This window comes from Lutzomyia longipalpis, chromosome 1 (genome assembly GCF_024334085.1).
Source record: "Lutzomyia longipalpis isolate SR_M1_2022 chromosome 1, ASM2433408v1".
NCBI lineage: Eukaryota > Metazoa > Arthropoda > Insecta > Diptera > Psychodidae > Lutzomyia > Lutzomyia longipalpis.
In genome coordinates, this window is record NC_074707.1 from 3,480,754 (window position 1) to 3,501,916 (window position 21,163).

Sequence of the window (21,163 nt, forward strand, 5' to 3'; positions counted from 1 at the left end):
ACTTCATTCTAAGAAATTTTCCGCAGCATGGCCGTTACACCAATTTTTGAATTCCCTTCTTCTACATTTTCCTTAATAACTTTTCTTGTGGTGGTCGGATTGAGCTGAAATTTTTACACAACCTCCTCAGATAACCAAAGAACTTATTTCCAAAAGATGGGAATGGTATCTTTTATATTTATTAAGTTATAGCACGAAATATAGGGCTGGGGTCGTTCAACGACCCCGCTTGGCGGCCTAGAGGTTAAAAAAATTTTATAACTTTGAAATAAAAGGAAAAAGGATTTTATAAATTTAATAATTTTGACTAATTTTCATTCATGAAAAAAATATTCTAATTTCTATTAAAAAATTCTAGAATTCTCTTATTCTTATTTATACTGCATAAAAATAAAAGATCCTTTTGCTGCTATTATTTCGCATATGTCTGTATTTAAAGGGAATTTTTTGTAGCCTTGTAGATTAAAGATAAAATCCCCAAATAATATTTTAAGCAAATCTTTTAAAAATCCTTTTTAATTAATTTAAATTTTAATAAATTAATAAATGTGTAAAATACGAGTAATTTAACAACATAGAGAGTGAAGACGATGCTGATTGCGCAAGAATGTTGTGGGAATTTCGCAAAAATCTCAATAAGTCCGATTTATTAGATTCAAATTTCCGCCTCGTGCACAATGGGCAGTGTCACAACAATACCTCTTCATCATTGTTCCTCTCTACGGCCTGCAAATCGCCCCGCATTCGCACTGCTGATCCGAAAATTATACCAAGCAGAGGTGATCTCGTTTTTTTTTTCCTGACTCCCCATTGAGTGCCCAATCGCGGTTCCACATGGGTGCCATTCCCGCGGGATGGGGAGATGTGTGTGGAAGCGAGTCATTGATGGGCATTTGCATGTGCGCACGTTAATTCTCACGCGACACTCTTGTGCTCTTGTAGGCCTTTTCCTGGTCATTGGGACCGTGGCGTCACTGCCCAACGATGTGGAGCTACTCGATGGTTACGAACTCACGCCTCTGAGTGATTTTCTACTTTCTCCCGAGGATGACACCGTCGTGGAGAGTCAGAGTCTCGTGGGGCATAAGCTGATAAAGGCTGTCAGGAGCAAAAGGAGCCCATATAGGGTTCTCGAATCTCCTGGATTGAGGAGTCATTTCCGTTTGAGGTAAAGAGTGAAAAACTTTTTGAATTCTAACTGAATGCAAAAGTTCATTAAACTAAAACTGCAATCGTGACTAATTTATCTTATTTCCTGGATGATAATTTTTTTTCATTATCAAGGCTTATTATTAAGTTAATTTTAGTTGTTAAAAACCGTAACAAAATGATCATGAAAATAATTGTTCTTTTTATTCTAAAAAAATTTTTTTTCTGTATAGTCAAGCTTCGTCATTCTTGCAAGATTCTTTGGAAAATTCCTCCAAGGAGTATCGTGGAAAAAATTCCCCACGAAAGCGCCGTGAGTTGGAGTCCGAAGCAATTGAAGATAGTGTTGAGATGATTGATCGTACCCCAAGAGGAGCTCTTTCAGGGGAGAAGACTAAATCCACAGAGGTGGAAATGCCACCAGATGTTGAAGAACTCCCACGACCTGAGAAGCAAGTTATGGAACCGGGTTACTATCGTCAGGCACGTGGTCACTATGAAGATGATACGGAGGAGGATTCAGTAGCTGAAGCCAGTGCAATCAATGAGGGCATCAAAGCCCGAGCTCCCAGAGTGAATTTTATCACACAGCAGAGGAATGCCCCTGAGAAGCCTGAAGCACGTGATCAGAAGCAGAGTATGGCACGATCTGAAGAGGTCTACAAGAAGCCCTATGAGAACTTTGAGGCACCTCGATATGTTCCTGACTATCGTGCGAGGATTTTAGAGCCTCCACCCATGCAGTACAAAGTAAAATGATTTATTTTTTAAATTAAAATTCAACAAATTGATTAAATTATTTTTCTTCCTTTTTAAGGGATACCAGGATACTTATGATAAATATCGCAATCCTGATTACTATGAACCCTGGAGAAGGATGCGTTTCTATGATTCCTACATGTCACAAGCTTTGGTGCCACCTCCTCCATATCCAGCCTACAGCAACTACCCTGAACATCGATTTGATAATACCCCAACTGCCGTGGACATGAGGGGGTATCCCGTTTATCCGACTCCCTATGTGAATGACATCACCTACGCACCTCTGCCACGACCACCGCCACTTCAGAGAAATCGACGAATCATCTACTACGCCAATCTTCCGGAAGTGGTTCGATCTCCACCAAATGTGGAGCTACGCTATCGCTACAACAGTGACTACTACCCTGCAATGGAGACCTACAGGAACTTCCGGCAGCGAGAGTACTCAAAGGTGGATAATAGCACACCCCAACCAGCGGGAAAGTTGCAAGAGCAGAAAGTGCAGGATGATGCTGGAAAAATTGAGTACACACGGAATCCGCAAGTGAAGGTAATTTCTGGACTTCGAATTCACAGTCATCAGCAAAACCCACCGGATTACCGGAAGTACGTCGATGAGACAAAGATCAATGACTTTCCAGTGAGATATTGATGAGGCTGGAGATTTGAATCTCACATTAATTTTTAGATTTACTCACAAATTCCTTTTGAGACAGGGGGGTGATCATTACTATGAGAAAAAATCCCCCAATTCACTGAACTATAGAAACTATAGAAATATTTTTTTAGTATTTTGTAATGCATTTTAAGATGAAATAAAGATTAAAAACTTTTAAATAAAATTGTTGTTTTAAAATATTTAAAATTTTAAATTGTTAGCAAAATGTTTATAATTTTAATGAATTTTTTAGCCGTTACAATTCACAGAATTTAAAGCAGTAAAAACCCCTTAATGCTGGCAAAATAGGGAATGCAAATTGGAGAGAAATTCGTATTTGAGCTCGCGTAAGCCATGTCACAAACTCCAACGGCCACCAATTCTCCAGACGAGGAGAAATGTGCGAAAAAATCCATTTAAAAGCGATAAATTACACTTTTAATTATATTCTTCGTCGTTGGGTTCAATAATTACACCCCCCTCACCCCCGCCGGTCCAAGGGCTAGATGGTGTGTCTCGCCTAATGCATGGATTCCATTAAAATCACTCGCCTGAGGTTTTTTTTTCCTTACATACTCTCACCTCTCGAAAAGTCCACCCCCTCGAGGAGTTTAGGCGGGGAAAAAAAAGACATAAATTTGTCGTAGAGTGAGGATTTGGGGTGTGAGGTGCCAAGAAAAGTTTCTTCAGCACATACAGCCGAAGCCAAAGCCACTGTCAGAGCAGAGGAGCACCAAAGAGGAAAGACACGCGGAGCGAGAGAATGAAGAAAAAGGTAGTCCCAGAGAGCAATGTACAAACATTATAAATTATTCACAATAAATATAAAGCCGATAATTAAGACATCTTTCTTTCTCACTCTGCGAAATTCATTTAAACACTAATTGAAATATTACGTGGAGGCAGATAGCGATATTGGCCAAAGAGACTCGTTCTTGAGCAACAGCAAGTCAACACTTGGACATTCTGTAATCTTGTGGCTTTATATAGCTCGTTCGCTTCCTGAAATACCGTGTGCTATATACATATGTAGGTATATATAGAAGTTATGGTAGAAGCTGTGGAAGCTTGAAATGTTGTGATTATTTTTTGAGAAAGAAATTTAAATTAAGCTTTGAAATCTTTCTTAAGAAAATTATTCTTTTGACTGGAAGAAAATTAATAATTACAAAGAAAATTAGGAATTTCGTTATTTTATTTATTTATTTTTATTTAAAGTAGTTTAAGCGCTTTATTGGATTGAATTACAGCTAAAAGAGTAAGCTTCGTTTCGTTCTAGCTAGAATATTTTACTTGAATTGTGATAATGGACCTTATTCAGGGCCCAATATTTTAGTTGCTGATAAGAAATAAGAATAATACATTTTATGATTTTTCTTAAGCATAAATCAATCATTAATCCTTTAGGATTGTTCATGATTGATGTATTCAGTTCAGGAACTGTTTAGAAAAAAAAATGAAAAATATAATTTTGAATTAAATGGATTGAAAGGATTGAAAAGATTTTTTTAAAGAAAGAATTCAGTAAAAATATTGATTTGTCTTGTATTTAAAATGCAATTAAATTAAGCTGAAAAATACTGAAACATTTTTTTTATAAACTCTTCATATTAGTTGGTATATCACAATCGTGGCATACCAATTAATTATGTAAATACTTTTCTTTCAGAAAATTATGGTTTAATGACAAAAAATATAAACTAAACTTGGAAAAAAATTGAGACAAAAAGAATTATTTATGTCCTTTTCGTTCTTTTTATTAAGATTTAAAAAGAAAAGTAAAATAAAAAGTAATTCTCAAAAGAAGGACATTATTTAACAATTTCTTTTCTTGAAGAAAATTAACATTTTGTCGATTAACCACCATTTTAGTGAGAACCTTCTACATAAAATAAAGTGACGATCTATTCACAAATTTTACGAGCAATACTGCCGCAGTTTTTTTTTTAATTGTTGACCCGGGAGACACATTAATCAGATAAAAAGATCTCCCACAATTCCTCCATCTGCAAAGAACGCAACCTGTAAAAAAAAAGAATTTTTCTTGGGTGCCCCATAAAACTTTGATGATTTGCATACCTTAAGTGAAAAACTCCTTTAGTGTGTAGATTCGCACCGTTTGTCACTTCCGGACGTTGCCTAAATAAATTCCCCGAAGCATGGAGCATTCATTGCGGTGACAAAAATTGTTAATTAAATTCCATCGGGAGTAAATGAATTTCTTTTGTGAATTATTCATTAGTGACGAAGAAGTGGTGTTCAACAAAATGGATTTTTTGCCATTATATATTCCTCCCAGAGATAAAGTTTAAGTTATAGTATATGTAGTAAAAAAAAGTCTTTGAAGGTGAGGAGATTTTTTAGGAATTTCAAAGTGTTGGTTAGATGTTTTTTTTTGCTGCTGTTGTTTCTTTCAAATCTAAAAAGTCCAAGACTTTGGTGGAGCTCTATTTGTGGTGTGATGATGGTGACCCTCCTCTTCTTTGCAATGAGATGGAGTGACTTTTCCCCGATTCACCATAATTAATGGTGGTTCTTCTTATATGGCATGAAGACAAGTCATGTCGTTGTCCGTATGGAGATGCGAGATTGTGCTCTCTGGGGCAAAAACGTCCCATTCTTCAGTGGCGACGAGCGCGACCAAATGTGACGCATGAATATGCAATTGTGACTGGAGGAGCGAGACAATTTGTGACGCTGTCCCGTGGAGAAAATGCTCCAAATAGAGATTTCTTAGTTGCGATAGCACCACCACTACTTCCCGTGACACACTCGCTTTCCTCCTCTGGTGGATTATTATTTTTTTCTGCAAAACTGTTGCAATTTACTAAGAGAGTCCTAATGCACGTGAATTACTAATTCTTTAAATGAAAATTCCTATGCTAGAGATGTATGCAAAAATCATTATATGTAGCAAAGAAGTTTTTCTAAATGAGAAGCTTTAAGTCCAAAAATAAAATTTCCCTCAAGAGGGCAAGAGGAAAATACCAAATAGACAATCAACAAACGATGAATCTGAAATAATAATAAAAAAATAGTTTTTGGGTGATGCAACAGTGGTGGGTGGTGGATTGAAAAGCGCTTTCTTTCAGCATTATTGGGAGATTCTTTTTTATCCATCGTCACCATCGCGAAATCAAACAATTGTGTTCAAATACCACGATGGAGGGATTTATGCAAGAGTCCCAGATACCACCTCATGTAAAACGCACGTTAGCGACGGGGCCACTGTCCTTAGTGCCAAAGCTACCACTTCTCTTCTTTAATTGTCGTTGATTGCTGACATTATTAAAGTGCCGTGTGTGGTGTTGTTACACATATTAAATATAGAGACTTATATTTTTTTACAGCCACTCTTCTTTTTTTTTTCTTTTAGACATACCACCTTCATGAAATATGCATTTCTCATTGAAGCACAACCAAAAGAGACGTTCACCATTTCTTATAAAAAAATATATAAACCCAACAAGAAGCAATGATGATGATGGTGTTCCACTTTATTGTTTGGCTCTTTTTGGCCATTTATTAAACAGGGTGAAAATTAAATGAGATATCTCGTGTCATTTTTATTTTTGGACAGAGTAGAGCCATTTGATTTGTTAGTTCTTTGATTACCCACTCTGGGTGGATTCATTTGAGTGGCTTTGAGAGAAATTTTTACTTGGAAGAAAAAGCTTTTGCTAGAGCCATTTATTTATACCTGTAATCGCGCACCTTTAAGCTGCAAGGAATCTACTTTTTAATTCATAAGTCCGGAACAGCATAGAGCGATTAGATACAACACGATATTGATAATGCAAAATTGGTTGACTTAATAATTCATCATCGTGGATTTTTGCATGGGCTGTTAATTTTTCAAGAGTTACTTGCATAAATATCTCAAACAGTTATTTCTCTTTTAACATACTTATGCTATTTATGCGAGAACTAAAAAAAGACGCTTAAAAGAAGCTATAAAAAATTAGACTCAATTTTTCATTTATCTTTTTGAATTTGAATGGAAGCTAAAGGGAATTTTTTTTAATCATTTTTCAAAATTATTTTGAACTTAGTAATTGTTTAAGAATTTTTGCCTTACCCTTTAATTAATTACCCTTTGAGGTTTATTTTTTTTAATTAATCCTTTCGCGATTTTTGGGTCTGAACCAAACGTGAAACATTTAATTTTTCCAATTACTTATGAATTCAATTTGTTTTCCAAGTTACAAATGCATCAAATACACGCAAAGGAGGCCAAAGAAGAAGCTCTGTATGAGAAAAGTCCTCTAAAAGCATCAACAGAATAAATATCGCGATAAAAAGAGCATATGTTTCAATGTTTCACGTGGACGCGAAAGGGTTAATAGAAATGGAAAGCCCTAGACTTTATTTTGATTTAATTTTAATTGGAATAAAGCTTTTTTCTAAACATATCTATTAAAAAATTAAATAAACTTTGATTAATATTTTTTAAACTTTGAATTATATAATTTAAATTATTAACCCTACTTCAGGGTTAAAATTTGAGTCATTCTCTTCCACTACGAATAATCAATAATTCCCCAAAGAAGAGGACAGAGAGTAATTCAGCACAAAAAAATTCTTTAATTTTCCTATATTAAATGAATATTCTTTTGACCCATAAAAAGGGGACAACAAGTGTAATGTGGACTCATAAGAATTTTCAGGTAAGAACGGAAGTTGTGAGCAAAGAGAGGGGGATCATATAAGTATGAGAATAGCAGAGCAACATGAGCTTCCTCATGTGACACCAATTAGCTCTGTTGAGCTACATTGCACGGACTTAATATACCTTTTTATGAATATTTATCACCATGAAGTGGAAGAGGAAAATTTCACAGAAGGGGCTCCCCCATTGACCACATTTTAATAGAAATTTTTGCGGTTACCCAACCGCACGATATTTCTTTGTCGTATATAGCGTGCTCTCCCTCGGGAAGTCATCTCTTCATTAATCGGATGAAATATTAATTTAAACACACGGCGGTTGATGACAATATATAGAAGCTACTATAGAGGAGCATGGTGAGATTGTGGAGCAAAAGTGAAAGAGATATGCTCCGCACCCAAAGTGTGTGTGTGTGTGTCTGTGGGGGGAATTATGCAAATTTGAAGAGTGCGAACGTTGGTTTTGTTGTGCGAGGTGGTTGCAACTAATCGAGGATCAATTATTGACTCATCGACTCTTGCGTGTGGTTGGAAGCCGGCAGAGAATCTGCCACAATAAATCATTCCTCCAATATCTGTGTGTCTGGGCAAGTTGGAAAGGATCGCGGGGTCCAGCGATTAATTCTCACAGTGCGATAATTACGGTAATCGAGCAATTAATTAACGCGATATGAAGACATCGCCACCTTTCTGCGCATCAGCGGAATATAATGGTTTAGCAAATCAGTGGAGGAAAGCCAATGCATTTCAATTGCACGCGCTGCCACTGAGAAATTAATTTAGCGCCTTCCTTTTCTGCACCAACATATATATGTATAATACATCAATATGTTGGAGGAGAGTGTTATCGGAATGCGCGAGGAAAATTGAATTTGCGCGCGCATTTTCCGCCCTTCAATTGACAAATTGGACAGCACACACGGTCGCATTGCCGATGGTGTCAATTTGCATTTAATTGAACCACACATGCCCGCGAGTATGTAGCAATTTATTGCACTGCTCCACATTCAGGAGACGGGCGGGCGGAAAAATTGACGTTAGGGTTGATAACATGCTACAAAAATTGCAAATCCACCGCGCACGTTCTTGTGCGTTAAATGGTGGTACTTTGAGGACCCCTCTATTAAGCCTTTTAGTCCCCCCGTGGTCCACTTAATCAAATCAACCAACGCGACACATTCACGGTTATTAATGCGACAACATCGCAAGAACAAAGAGAGACGCGGTGTCTCATTGTAACCTGAGGGGCACTGCGACAAAATGCCTTTAATGTGATCCCTGAAAACTGTAATTTGCATCAGCCGGCTTCAGTCAATCAATTACCACACTTATTAATTATGTTTCAAATGTGTATTTTATGTGGTGACCTCGCATAACGATTAGCTTTGAAGTCAATTTTCTCGCAGGAGAAAAAAAAAAGAGATCCATTACTGAGACAGGGATGGAACTGGAATTTATGCTGAACTTTCTACTACACCTTAGAACAAAGTTATTCTTTAAAATATTTTTTTATGATAATTGATTTCTTTTAAAAATCAGGAAAGAAATATAAATTCCTAATTAATTTAAAATTGCATTCAAATTGATGTTTTTTAAACTAATTTCCTTGACACAATTTAATTCCAATTCACCACTTTTCTTTTTTAGGAAAATAGAAATAAAATAAATCAATATTTTAGAAATATTTATGCGCCAGATTGCTAATCACAATGTCTATTTTTGATCGGTATTTTCGGTGAGAGGAATCTCCCAAAAAATATCGTGCAGGCTTCAACAAAATGAAATTGCATTGCAATATGAAACTACAAAGAATTTTGGCTGCATGCTGTGAAGTGAAAATTCCATGTTAGGTTGTCTAAAAGAAGAGGGAATTTCACCAATTCAACTGGCTGCGATATCAAATATTGAAGACTCCCTGGCAGTTGGTGGATCTTACGAAATAAGCACCACATAAAAGAGGAGACTTCTCCCAGTCCCGAAGGAAATTTCAAGAAGAAAATTGTTTTCGTTGCTATTACAAAATATTCATGCAAGGACTCTAACCCCAGTACCTATATATTTTCTATTGATCCTAGCCTAAGGAATAAAGAAAAGAAAATGAATTGGGATGAAGTTGGACAATTCCTTTTGGAAGAAGTAACAATTTTTCTTTGACTCATTTCTGGGAGGAAAATTAATTTCCCGCCATAACACCACGTCGACGGTGTGTCATCAAGTGCGAGGGTGTAAATTTTTCATTTGCCAGAGGAAGCGTTGACACACCAGACCGTGGGTGGGAAATTGTGTCGTCGTGGTAAATTCTACAAAAGGGAGTCTCCGTTAGGGCGCCAATCGTGAGCTTAAATTTTGCATTAGATAACTTAATTTTCGCGAACAGCTCAGAAGCGTCGCTCGTCGGCGGGTTGTGATTAAATTTGAATATTTCAAGTCATCCAATTCGCGATGGAGGCTCACACACATACACAACCAACCCCGGGGGTTCACAATTGTTGGTGGGTGGGACATCACCCCCAATTCACAACCCACCCACACTCTTCTTAGCTGTGCGTCACTTTGCCATGCTTTCTGCTGCTTCGCTTTTTGAACATTTCGCCTTAGCATGGCAGCAACAAAAGTCAAATAACAAGAGTTTCGTGGAAGTTCCTTATATACGCGAAAGGAGATATACCACGGTGGCACACAGGAGGAGGAGATGTATAATCTTTTGATATTTCTCACCAAAGAGATGAAGAATTGGGTGGGATGTTTTCTCGTGGGGATTCTCTATGCGGGGTAACATTAAATGGAGACAAATAGAGGCGCGAGGAAGCAAAAGGAACATCCAAGAAGAGATTAGCTCCGCGTGTTTTCCCTACGCGATGTCACTTTCAGAGACTCGGATGTTGCTCACAGTTCACCCCAACAATGGAGAAATTGTACAGTGGTACATACAACCCACCCACCCCCTCTGTCACTTTTGGCGCACATGAAAATTGTCTTATGAATAATCCAGAAATAATTCTCTATACTTTTGTGTGGAATATAGCGCAGCATTTCTTCTGCCTTTTTGCCCTAACGTTGTACACAGGGAAAATGGGGAAAATGCACAAGGATAGATCCTTTTATTGCCATAACTTGTGAATGGTTTCTCTTAATGTCGTTGACGGAAATAAAGAAATTGTGAACAGGCAAATAGGGGATAAGGGGAAATTCCTATAATTTAATGAGTTTCCTGATGAAGGTCCTGTTCACTGAAAATCCAAGAAAATTGTTATTTTTCTAAGACAAAAATATAATATTTTCATATTAGAGCTTTTCTTACAAAAAAAATTAATTTTTGAACTATTTAGCTAAATTTTCAGTACAAATTCTTTCAGTTTGAGATTCTTCTTCACATTTAAATAAATGCCAACGTGAGAGACACATTCAAATTAATTAGGTGTCTGTCTCGCATATTCCCACGACTATTCATTGCCATTGCGTACCCAAAGTCCCAGCCCATTGAAATACCTTTTTTACCTACAAAATATACGAGATTTTTGAACAACGACGTGAGCTTTTTTGTACACAATTTTATTACTCTTGTTCACTTAATTTTCTCAACTGTAATCATTCACTATTAGTTACGCATTGACCCTCGAAGCTCTTTTGCATATCTCCATCTGTTCCCTTTTGGGCTGGGGACACTTATTGGATAAAATTACGAGGTGGAGGGACTTCTTCTTAATGGCCGAAGGGCACAAAATATATACTCACAAAAGTCCCACAACTTCTTTGTCATACATTCCGGAGACTTTTATTTCTTTGATGGTGTGTAGATGCGGATGGAATTCGCGACAGATGTTGTGGAATGCTGAGGATGAATATATAATTAAAATGGACTTTGGTTTAGCTGCTATTGTACTCTCCTTACCTTGTCGGCTTTCCAGAGAGAAGGAGGATGATGATGGTGGTTAAAATCGTGGTGTAAATTGGAAATATTATTTACATCAAAGCCAATCAGTGTGGATGTTCATTTTAGAATAGGGTATGGTAAATGAGGGAAAATTTAGAGTTGATCATAAAAGTGCCATGCGGGGAGAAATTGCAAAATTGCCCCATGTGAGAATCCCCAGTGCATGTCGTCGATAACAACAATATCGATTTTACTGCTCCATATTGACGACGACCAAAGGTAGTGAATGTCTCTGCAAAATTTATTTAATCGCTTGTCGCTATTAAATTCATTAGGTACCCAACTCCGAGAGTACACATGCAGCATGGTGTGTCTTCTAAGTTTTCAAATAACTCCTGCCATGTCGAAGAATAATAATTGTAATTCGACCTCAAATGCTCTGGAAATTGTGCGAGATGGTGAGGAGAAGTCGTGCGAAAAAAAGGTGAAACATCGTCAAAAGTTTTATATGTTTGTGTTTTTCCTGGTCACGATCCACATTCGATCACACGGAGGGAGTCCCCATAGTGACAGCTTCAGCATTTAATGTGGGTCTCCCTCCCCTCCTACATACCTATAAACACACCAAACATTATGCTCTTTATACCACACTAAATGATCTGTCTCTCTCCTCTCTCCATTTCCATCCATGATCTATTATTTGGAATTTTTCGGTGCACCGGAGTGAACGATTTTTATATTGAATGTTTATTGAAATCGAATGTGATCTGTGTGGCTAACAGAGAGCTGCCTTCGCTCTTGCCACATGCCCGCGATCTCAGGTCGCCAAATTGTTTTGTGTGCACCGAAAAACCACACCCCACACCTTCAATCGCGATCGAAAGATAGTGAAATTAATAAGATTACGCCGAGTCACAAATAGCAGCAGTGAGAGTCTCTCGCGTATTGCCTCAACTGCGATATCTTCTACAAAACTCCCAAGCCTTCCACTCTTACCCCCTTCTGCCCTCTGCCACAGCATCGCTATATATTTATGCGAAAAGAACAAAAGGCACCTGAGGAGTGCTGCTGATGCTGTGAGTACCAAACTATTTTAGCGATATCTCTCTGTGAGCTTATGCGGTAGTGCGATTGTGTAATTGTGCACTCCAGATAAAATGTGTCCACAATGAGATTTAAATTATATACATACATAATGGAGGAATGGTAATTAACTCAAACTTTATGCATAAATGCTATGCACACATATGTCAGGATTGGAGCAATATAGCTGCTGCGGAAAACCATTTTTAGTTGCCATTTCACACCAAACTATCGCAATAGGTTGTCTATAGATTGGCGCTTATAAAATATCCAATTGATTTTTTTGATCACTATAAATAGAGGTGTGAACGCTTTATTTACAAAATCTCACATTTGCAGATAAAAGAAATAATAAATATCTATTTGTAACATGCTAATGGCTTATATTTTAAGGAAAAGGTAAAATTAGATTGATATCTGATTAAGATTTTTCTTACCAGGTGCGCGTAATATTTCAGAAATGCTAGATTCTGTATGATGAATGTTTTAAAAAATTCTGAAAACTTTCACAGAAGTTTTTCGTCGAAGGAGCTTTCTTTACAATTTTTTTCTATATAAACTTTAGCAATGATTAAATTGTCTATATACCTAATTGATCAAAAATGGGAAAAACATGAGATGAATTAGTTTTATTCCAACTGAGAAAAGAATCGTGTGATCTTTTTCAGGTGATTGGGTATGGGGGGTTTTGTGGTACTACAGTATCAGATCGCTAAAATTGCCCACAGAGTTCGCGAGGTCTTTTGAGGCGGGAAAAGAAGGCAGCTTTAAGCTGGGGTGTTCCAGCTTCCAACTGACAGAATGTCATGATGATGGTTTCAATAGATAATGGCAAAAAACTGTCACGACATTCTCATTGTGATTAATTGTGGAATAATATGCATTTTACAATTTATTATGTACCTTACTATATAATGTACATACACAAGAAATAAAAGCCTCCTTGCGGGAGAGGTGTGCTGCTGGAGCGATCTCTATTGTATACGCAACATGTAGCAAATATGCTATCCACTACATTTTGCGTCACAACAGTGCCACAGAGATAGTGAATCAGCGTGAAAGTGATATTTTGCCATAATGTAAAGTAGAAAATTATTGCAAAACTCTCATGTAGGTGGATAATTCCAATGGCCCTTGGCGATCTAATTAGGAATGACCAACATGCGATCATTCAAATTGTTTGACAACTGAAATATCATTATGATAAATATTTTCCCACAATTCGCACAAATATTGTTCTTTTTTTTTCTTTTTAGTTTTTCAGCATCACCACTCTTTCCACATCTCCTTTTCACTTTATTCTTACTGCAGATCCGTATGAATGATCTCAACGCGATCGCTTATATTTATGCTGTGTATGTGCTGCAGAACAACAATATAAAATAAACCTGATAGGTATGCCAATACCTACATATATATGTGTATGTTGACTTGGGCTGCTGAATGAATTGATTCGGTGGATGAAGGAGGTGAAACAAAAAAAAAAGAACAAAAAGAAAGTAAACAAAATGTAGGAGAAGTTGCAAAAGTGTTGGGAAATTGTTTATAAAGAAAAAAGGATACCATGTGATGATCGGGGGGAAGGGGGTGCACAGGGGGAATAATTGCGATCAATTTTGTATTATATGATCGTATACAATTCACGCGATCGGCCTCTCAGATGAACACGGTTGTATCTGCTGTGTAGAAAATAATCACAGGAATGTGAATTGCGTCCCATAAAAATCCAGTTCAAAGGGATTAGGCGAATCAAAAAGTGATTTTTATTGCACACTTCGTCATCATCTTCAGCAACATCTTTGACACCCTGACATCATATTACTATGTTGAAGAAAAATATAGCCAGCAATTTATTCGACATCTCACTATAGCACCTCTTCTGTAGCACAGAGGTGGAGCAGTAGTAAAACAAAGGTGGGAAAAAATTCATAATCTATCGGCATACTATAAAAAATGTTATGCAAAAAAATCTCTAAAATAAAAATATTAATCAAAGAAATTTTTTGAAGAAAATGTTTTATACTATTTAAAAAAAATCTTGCCATGTAATTGCACATAAAGTCCTTTAATTAAACCTTTGCTATCTACACATAATTTGCACCAGTCCGCGCGCCATCTACGTTCTCCTCAAAAGAGGAAGGTACGGAACTCTTGGATTTTTTCATCCCTTCAGAGATTGTATTACTATATTAAATACGTTATACAATGATTAAACCTTAGAAGATCAAGGAATGATCGTAAAATCTTTAGCAAATATAATTTTCGCAAATAAAATTATTAGAAAAGAGAAAGAAATATTTGCAAGAAAATTTTCTTTAAAATCTTCAATTAGAATAGCTTTTTTTAAGTGCTGCATTATTTAAATAAAAATTATTATTTAAAAAAATCTCCTTGTTAGGTATTTCTGTAATGATTGCTGGTTGTTCGGGGCGATATAGTGAGAAATTTCTTTGACTATTTCGAATGAAATTTGCAATCAAATAGTCGCGTATAGGATGGTGGTGAGTCGGGAGTGGTGGAGGAGACTAATGTGGTGGAAGAGAGAAAGAGACTGGAAGTCACAATTGAAAAAGTTGCTGCACGATTTTATGACTTTATGAACTGATATTATACTTCTGTTGTTCCTTTATTGCACACAATATTTCCCACTTGGCCTCCTCCTCCTTCTGCCCACCCCACATAGCCCCCCGCGCACAATTCAGTGGGTCTCTTTTGAAAGAAAACGATCGACCGATCACTCTCATGGCACCATCAGCCATCATCCGAGTACATTCTATAAACTTCTCTTCGCATTCGGGCTGACCGTCTTGTCTTTTGCCCAGGAAAAAAAATTGGAGATCACGACTTACGCGTCTCTTTGAAAGATGTAATTATTGGAACGCATTCAGGAGAGTTTTTTCCCCCTCGATCTCGTTTTTTTCCACCTCTCCTCACCAACAACATCTCTTTCCTTTGGTGCTCCACTGTCTTGGCCATCAGACAACTTGTGTGCTTCTTTTACCTCCCCCTTTTTGCTGGTACACTGCTGGTGGTGTATTATGTGAATGTTGGGAGCAACATGGAGTTTATACTGTGAAACTTTTCATTATCTAATGATGGGAACAAGACCAATCTGTTGTTTCAACCACCAGCGCCGCCGCCACCGCCTTGATCGACGCTTTTACGATCACTTTTAATGATCAACTTCAAAATACCCATTGTAACCATTTTCGCATGATCTCACCACCGCATCGTGAGGATCCCAAAAAACCCAGCAAGGTCCAACCAGAACGATCCCCTCATTATTTTTCTTTGTCCAATATAGTGCTAATTTTTAGCTCAGCAAATACATTTTTGCTCTCTCAAATCAACCCTCTTTTTTCAATTCTTGAAGCAAAAAAATAAAAATAAAATTTATCTCTTCAGTCAAAAGGACCTAACTTACATACAAAAACCAGATGTCAAGCGATTATACAGGTATGAGGGTGAAAATTGAGTTGAAAAATGATGATAATTTTTCAAAAAGAAGAGCCCCCGTGTCAAAATGATCATTCGCCTCCTGAATATGTGGTCAGGATGGAATGTGATCGTGATATCCTCGGATAATTCTTCTTGCTCACGCATTCGTGGGTAGAGTCTGTAATTTTCCCTAAAATCCCATTTATTAAACAATTCCAGCAACGTTGAACTCTTACACACAAAAATGTAGGCAGTCCCTCACAATTTATTTGCGATTAGAAGACCCATAATTGACTTAATTGCCACAACTTCCGAAGATCATCAAAAGGTCTTTCTGCTAAAAGGTGATTTTTGCCCAAATCGTCTCACCGTTTTGGGGGGTGAACAAAAAGGGACTGAATGCATTTTTGTGCTGCAAAGGTTTTGCTAAGGGGGAAATTATCTGGCTACATTGTAACTCTTATTGGTTTGTTATTTTATTTATTATTGCTTTAATTAATTATAAACGAATACATGAATAAATGATGTAAAGCTTCTTGATTAAATAGTTGCTTCTTATATTATTTTTTTCAGTTTTTATTAATTTTTAATCATCTGATATTAAGGGTAAAAATATTTTTTAAATCTTAAAAAAATCTAATCTAAAATAATAAAAAAAACTAATAAAGACTATTCCTCTGATAGCCACTGCTGAGGATGACACACAGATTGTCGAAAGCTCTGGCAATTCAAATGGTTGGAAAAAAATTCCAAAAATTTTCGAATATTTAAAAAAAAAACATTTTCAATATTTTTTTTCTAAATATTTTTTCATTGGACTTTAGAATAATTTAAAAAAAAATGAACATAAACTTTACCCAGATCAATGCCCTTTGTAGCATATTTTCACAGTGTGATCGCAATTTATGTCATTTTGCCCTATGATCGTTTTTCTTGGGATGGAAGCGTGGAACATGGGAAAAAGGAGCGAGTTGTTTTTTCGGGTGGTTATAGCAATTTTGTGGATGAAAAATGCGTCTCTGTGGTGCGGCACAGCACAACATAAGGAATTGGTGAATTTATCTAATGGGCGGATTTATCGTGAGCACATTTGAAATGACTGAATCGCTGGTGTGCACACACATTGTAATTAAGGATCCTTCTGGATTTGTGAATCACGGTATATGTATGTATATAGCTGGAGCATTGAATATGAGATGGTTGGAAAAGAAGGAAGATCACACGATGGCGTGGGGATGTGAATTATACACAGCATTTCGTGCAGTTAATTCCACGTACATGCAGGAGAAGACTGTGGCAGCAGCTGATGGGTACTGCAGCGACCTGAGAAATGATGGAAGAAGAGTGCAACCAAATGGTTGGTGTAACAAAAGAGAGACAATTCAAGAGTGAAGCACCTCTATTATTAAATCGATCACTGATCTTCCTTTTGGTGTACAATTCACCTTAGACACTCTGTCCATAGAGTCACTCTCTCATCAGCACCACAAGATGCGGTCCGAGGTGGAGAGAATGTCGAAGTGAAAGAGGGAAGAGATAAAGGAAGGCCTCCCAATAAACTAAATCATGCGAATAATTCCACCACGATAATGGCAAAGATTTATACCGCCATAATCACATGTTTCTTCTCCTTTTCTCGGTTCCACCACTGCTGTGTGGGGACCTCAGCCGTGCCGCCGCAAAACCCAGGGAGGGCTCTATACTATTATATGTATGTTATATTGAGGGACACAAAAAAGAGGCATACGGTCGTGGAAAAGAAAGGGGAGAGCCGACCAAAATTGGCGTCCTTTCTGCGTCACACAAGCTGCACACACTTTTATATGCGGGAAAAGAGAAGATCACCCAATTGCAAGTGAGCAATTTGGAAACATTTAGGCCACCATTGTAAATTACAGTGATCAGGACACGTTCCGATGAATCTCCACCTCGTGCATCGTCGACGCAGCAGAGACCATGTGTCAAAATTAATTGTACAATCATCGTATGGCCAAGAAAATGAGCAATTTCTGGTCTCGTGCAAACCCAAAACGCCACAATTATTTTTCCACCACCGATTTTCGTAGACTATCAGGTGTTTCTATTGGCCCTCCATACATACCTAATACTTAATTGAAAGTCTCCTCTTTCTTCCGTTTCAGACCTCGCCTCTTTTTCCAGCTACCCCACAATCTCATCCACTCAATGGATCTGCAACAACAATTAACATCCTTGGAGTTGCGTCTCTCATTCGCTAGATTACATTGTGATCATGTCAATAAACAACCCATGTGTTGCTTCTTTGGGTCGCGAAAGATCAAGACAGAGCGGTGATGGCATGAATTGAACACACATATCACCCAGCTTGAAGATTACTATGTATGTACGTACATAATATTCAGAGCTTTTAAAAAGCTCAGCATTCTCAGTTTTAATTTTCATTTGAATTATTCCGTTGAAAAGGATATTATTCTTTTTTTTTGTTAGGTTCTTATATTTTAACAGTAAGATTTTGTTTTTTTTTTAATAAATTCTCATCGCGTGAATTAAGAGTAAAAAAATAGCAGCAAGAATGTGATTTGTATGACAAAAATTTTTATCAAATAATGCTATCTCACTGTGTCAACAAGTGATGGGAATCTAGCTGCGATGAAGAATCTCAAGCATGATCACTAAAGTGATTTTCAAGAAGGGAAGGAGGGAGGGACCTTGCGGTAGATGGGAAAGCCATTTGTACACAATGCACATCTCGGTAGAGTGACACAAAGTTGTAAGAAATTGTGTAAATGAGATGCGGAGTACAAATAAAAATGCAATTAAGGTGCATTTATGTGATCTCCAAATGATCGAGACAGTGGCTCATCGCAGGAGATGTGTGGCGGCGGGGACTGAGGCAGCAGCAGAAATCTTCCGCATATCATCTTAACTCTCACCGCACCCATCATCATCATGCCTGTTCTCCTGTTCCCAAGATGAATGTGGTGTTTAGTGCTATTAGTAATCTTTTTTTTATTCATTCATTCCCTCCTTAAACTACCAAGACAAGTACCCGAGAGAGACACTGCTGAGGAGCGAGAAAAAAGGCCCACGCTACGAAAAGAGGTAGGATAGGGAAGCCACAAAGAAAGAGATTTAGTGCAAAATTATGGCATTGTTAACAATTCAATAAAGTTAAAAGTGGAAATAACTATGGCAATCGTGAGATGATCGTGTCATGATATGTTTCCATTTGTTTTTCATCGGCATCATCCAACAGCATGAAATTAATGTCTAATAAATTTTTTTTCTTCGCATTCCCACTCTCTTGTATTTCATTTTTAATATACATATAATAATAATGTTGCGATAATGTCTATATACATAATATTGGTTCGCGAGTTGCTTTTGCCCGGTGTATGAGATTGTACGAATGAAATGATCGCGCCTCGATCTCGCACCGCGCAATGCTCAATGGCGGAAATTTTGATTGAGACAAAATGACATGTGATTTGAGAGATTTGGGATTTTAATTGAAATGAAACGCACGATCATTGTGAGGCCAATGATCATCGTGTTACTGTCAGCAACATCAACAATAGCGAATCGTGACACGAACGACAAGATGGGGTATTTAAATACGGGCTTGTACAGCGTTGAATTTTTTTTTTCAGCTAAGATTTTCTTCTTACACCGTCATGATCGCAATACGTAGATGTTTCCATTTCTTATCTATCAGGAAATAACGTTTTGTCTGCTGCAGTAACAATCGATTTGGCCATATGTGAGTAAGAAGGCCGAAGTGCTTTATGTAAGATTGCTTAAAAAATATACATATATAATTATGCTTCCGTAACGTTATATACATAGCTCATAACGAGACAATTGTCAGGTTAAGATTTTAATTCAAATGTTGTATTAAAACATCAAAAAGAAATTCTTTATAAGTCTTTATGGTAAAAATTTTAATTAAAAAATAAACTCTCGTAGGACCTGATGAAGATCACATTGTGATCGAGGTGCCAAGGAAAAGTTAGGCTACTTGTTTTTAGCTTATTTTTCTTTATATTCTGATTTCACAAATTTTATAGATATATATGTTGGTACAAATTCCTGAGTAATCATCCAGTGATCGTATACGGTGAAACAGGCAATTGTGAAGGCGATCAAATGGTTGTATAAGACAATAATTTGCTCTTCTGGCGGCTCAGTTACATCTCTTCTTGTATGACGTGGTGCTTATTATAATTTCCCACAAGTAGTATGCATATAGCCCTACAATATAATGTAGGTTTGTGGAAAAGCGCGGCAAAATAGCTGCACTTACTCATCGATCTATCTGCCGACTGATCGTGGTGCGGGCGGGTCGTCGGGATCGCACACTATACTATATTGGGCCATCCTTGGGTGCCACATAATAAACGACTCCTTTTGGCCGTGTGATCGAGCATCGGACAAAATGACCGGAGACGTTGGCTTTGATCACCAAGTGCGGGCACAAAAGCGGGTTCCTTGGGACCCGCGAGAAGGGTGCCTTGTGTGTGATGGGTTTGGTGGAGTGGGTATCTGAATCAGCGAGTGATGGTGAGAGATCAACACGATAGCCATTTTATTGGTTCTTCCTCGGAGCGACATAACATCATGAGGAATTTCACAAGAAGCAACACTGAGGGAATTTATTGTGCCCTCCAATGGCTTTTTTGGATCCCCACACACAGAAGGGAAGAGAACGCGCGCGATCACTCGTGGAATCTCCGCGCATTTACTATGGGAAGATCACAACGCCCAAGCAGACTCAGTGTCCGTGTACGATAAGGAGCACACATATCGCCAATGTCCTTATCAGTGGACATTAATGCGAAAACGATGTTCGATCGGGAGCAAGGTGTAAGTCAATCTCTCTTGGACAATTCTTAACTCACATATGCGCGAGCATTTTGCGATTTGCAATGGCGATTATTGTGCTGCATGCTAAATTGTGTGCATGTAATTCAAAAGAAGTGTCGCGAACATTAGGCTTTATATTTTACATTCCTCTGCCTCTCTCCGTGTCTTGTTTCAGGGCAACTTTTATCACAAATTTATGTCTCCCTGAATTGTCCGCGCAGCAGCCGCATGAGGAGAGTCGATGAAAATGCTGCAAGAATGAAAAAAAAGTAAAGAAAAGAAACAATAAGAAATTGCACCACATGGATGATCATGAGAAATGTTTCAAGTGTGTGGCGTAAATATATTTTCAGGTGAACACACCACTGTGCGTGATGAAGTTCGTGACTGTGAGTCCATCGGGGGATTCTTTCGTATAAAAATGTATATGAATGTGCCACCAGAGAAGGCGAGATCGCCAGAGCAGAAGTCCAACAAATTGGTCATCCACTCAATAAAGAATCCTCTCCTTTTATTTATTTTTTTTTCTTATTTCCAAGCACGCTCACCAAATTCGTGATCTTGCCACGATCTTCGCGGGCACCCAATGCGATCGACAATGAGAGATTAGGGCACATCGCGCCACGAGAGGAGAAAATGTCCAGAGTGCCTCTATAACTTTTAAATAATAAATAACCATCGCTAACTTC

The 21,163-nt window shown here is 37.6% G+C and overlaps 5 protein-coding genes across 15 annotated transcripts in view; 4 read left to right on the plus strand and 1 right to left on the minus strand.

Moving 5' to 3' along the window:
- Positions 1-21,163, minus strand: part of LOC129786498 (3'(2'),5'-bisphosphate nucleotidase 1) — a 1,077,868-nt gene that overhangs the window by 1,004,959 nt on the left and 51,746 nt on the right. The window lies entirely within an intron of this gene.
- Positions 1-21,163, plus strand: part of LOC129786463 (insulin-like growth factor-binding protein complex acid labile subunit) — a 454,087-nt gene that overhangs the window by 381,178 nt on the left and 51,746 nt on the right. The window lies entirely within an intron of this gene.
- Positions 1-21,163, plus strand: part of LOC129786533 (troponin C-like) — a 431,024-nt gene that overhangs the window by 358,115 nt on the left and 51,746 nt on the right. The gene's annotated exons all lie outside the window — the stretch shown is intronic.
- Positions 1-21,163, plus strand: part of LOC129786431 (uncharacterized) — a 414,480-nt gene that overhangs the window by 341,571 nt on the left and 51,746 nt on the right. The gene's annotated exons all lie outside the window — the stretch shown is intronic.
- On the plus strand, positions 855-2,579 carry LOC129786835 (uncharacterized). The gene is made up of 3 exons (XM_055822080.1): positions 855-1,168; positions 1,383-1,899; positions 1,967-2,579. The coding sequence occupies exons 1-3, from the start codon at positions 855-857 to the stop codon at positions 2,561-2,563; spliced, it is 1,428 nt and encodes a 475-aa protein (XP_055678055.1). The 3' UTR covers positions 2,564-2,579.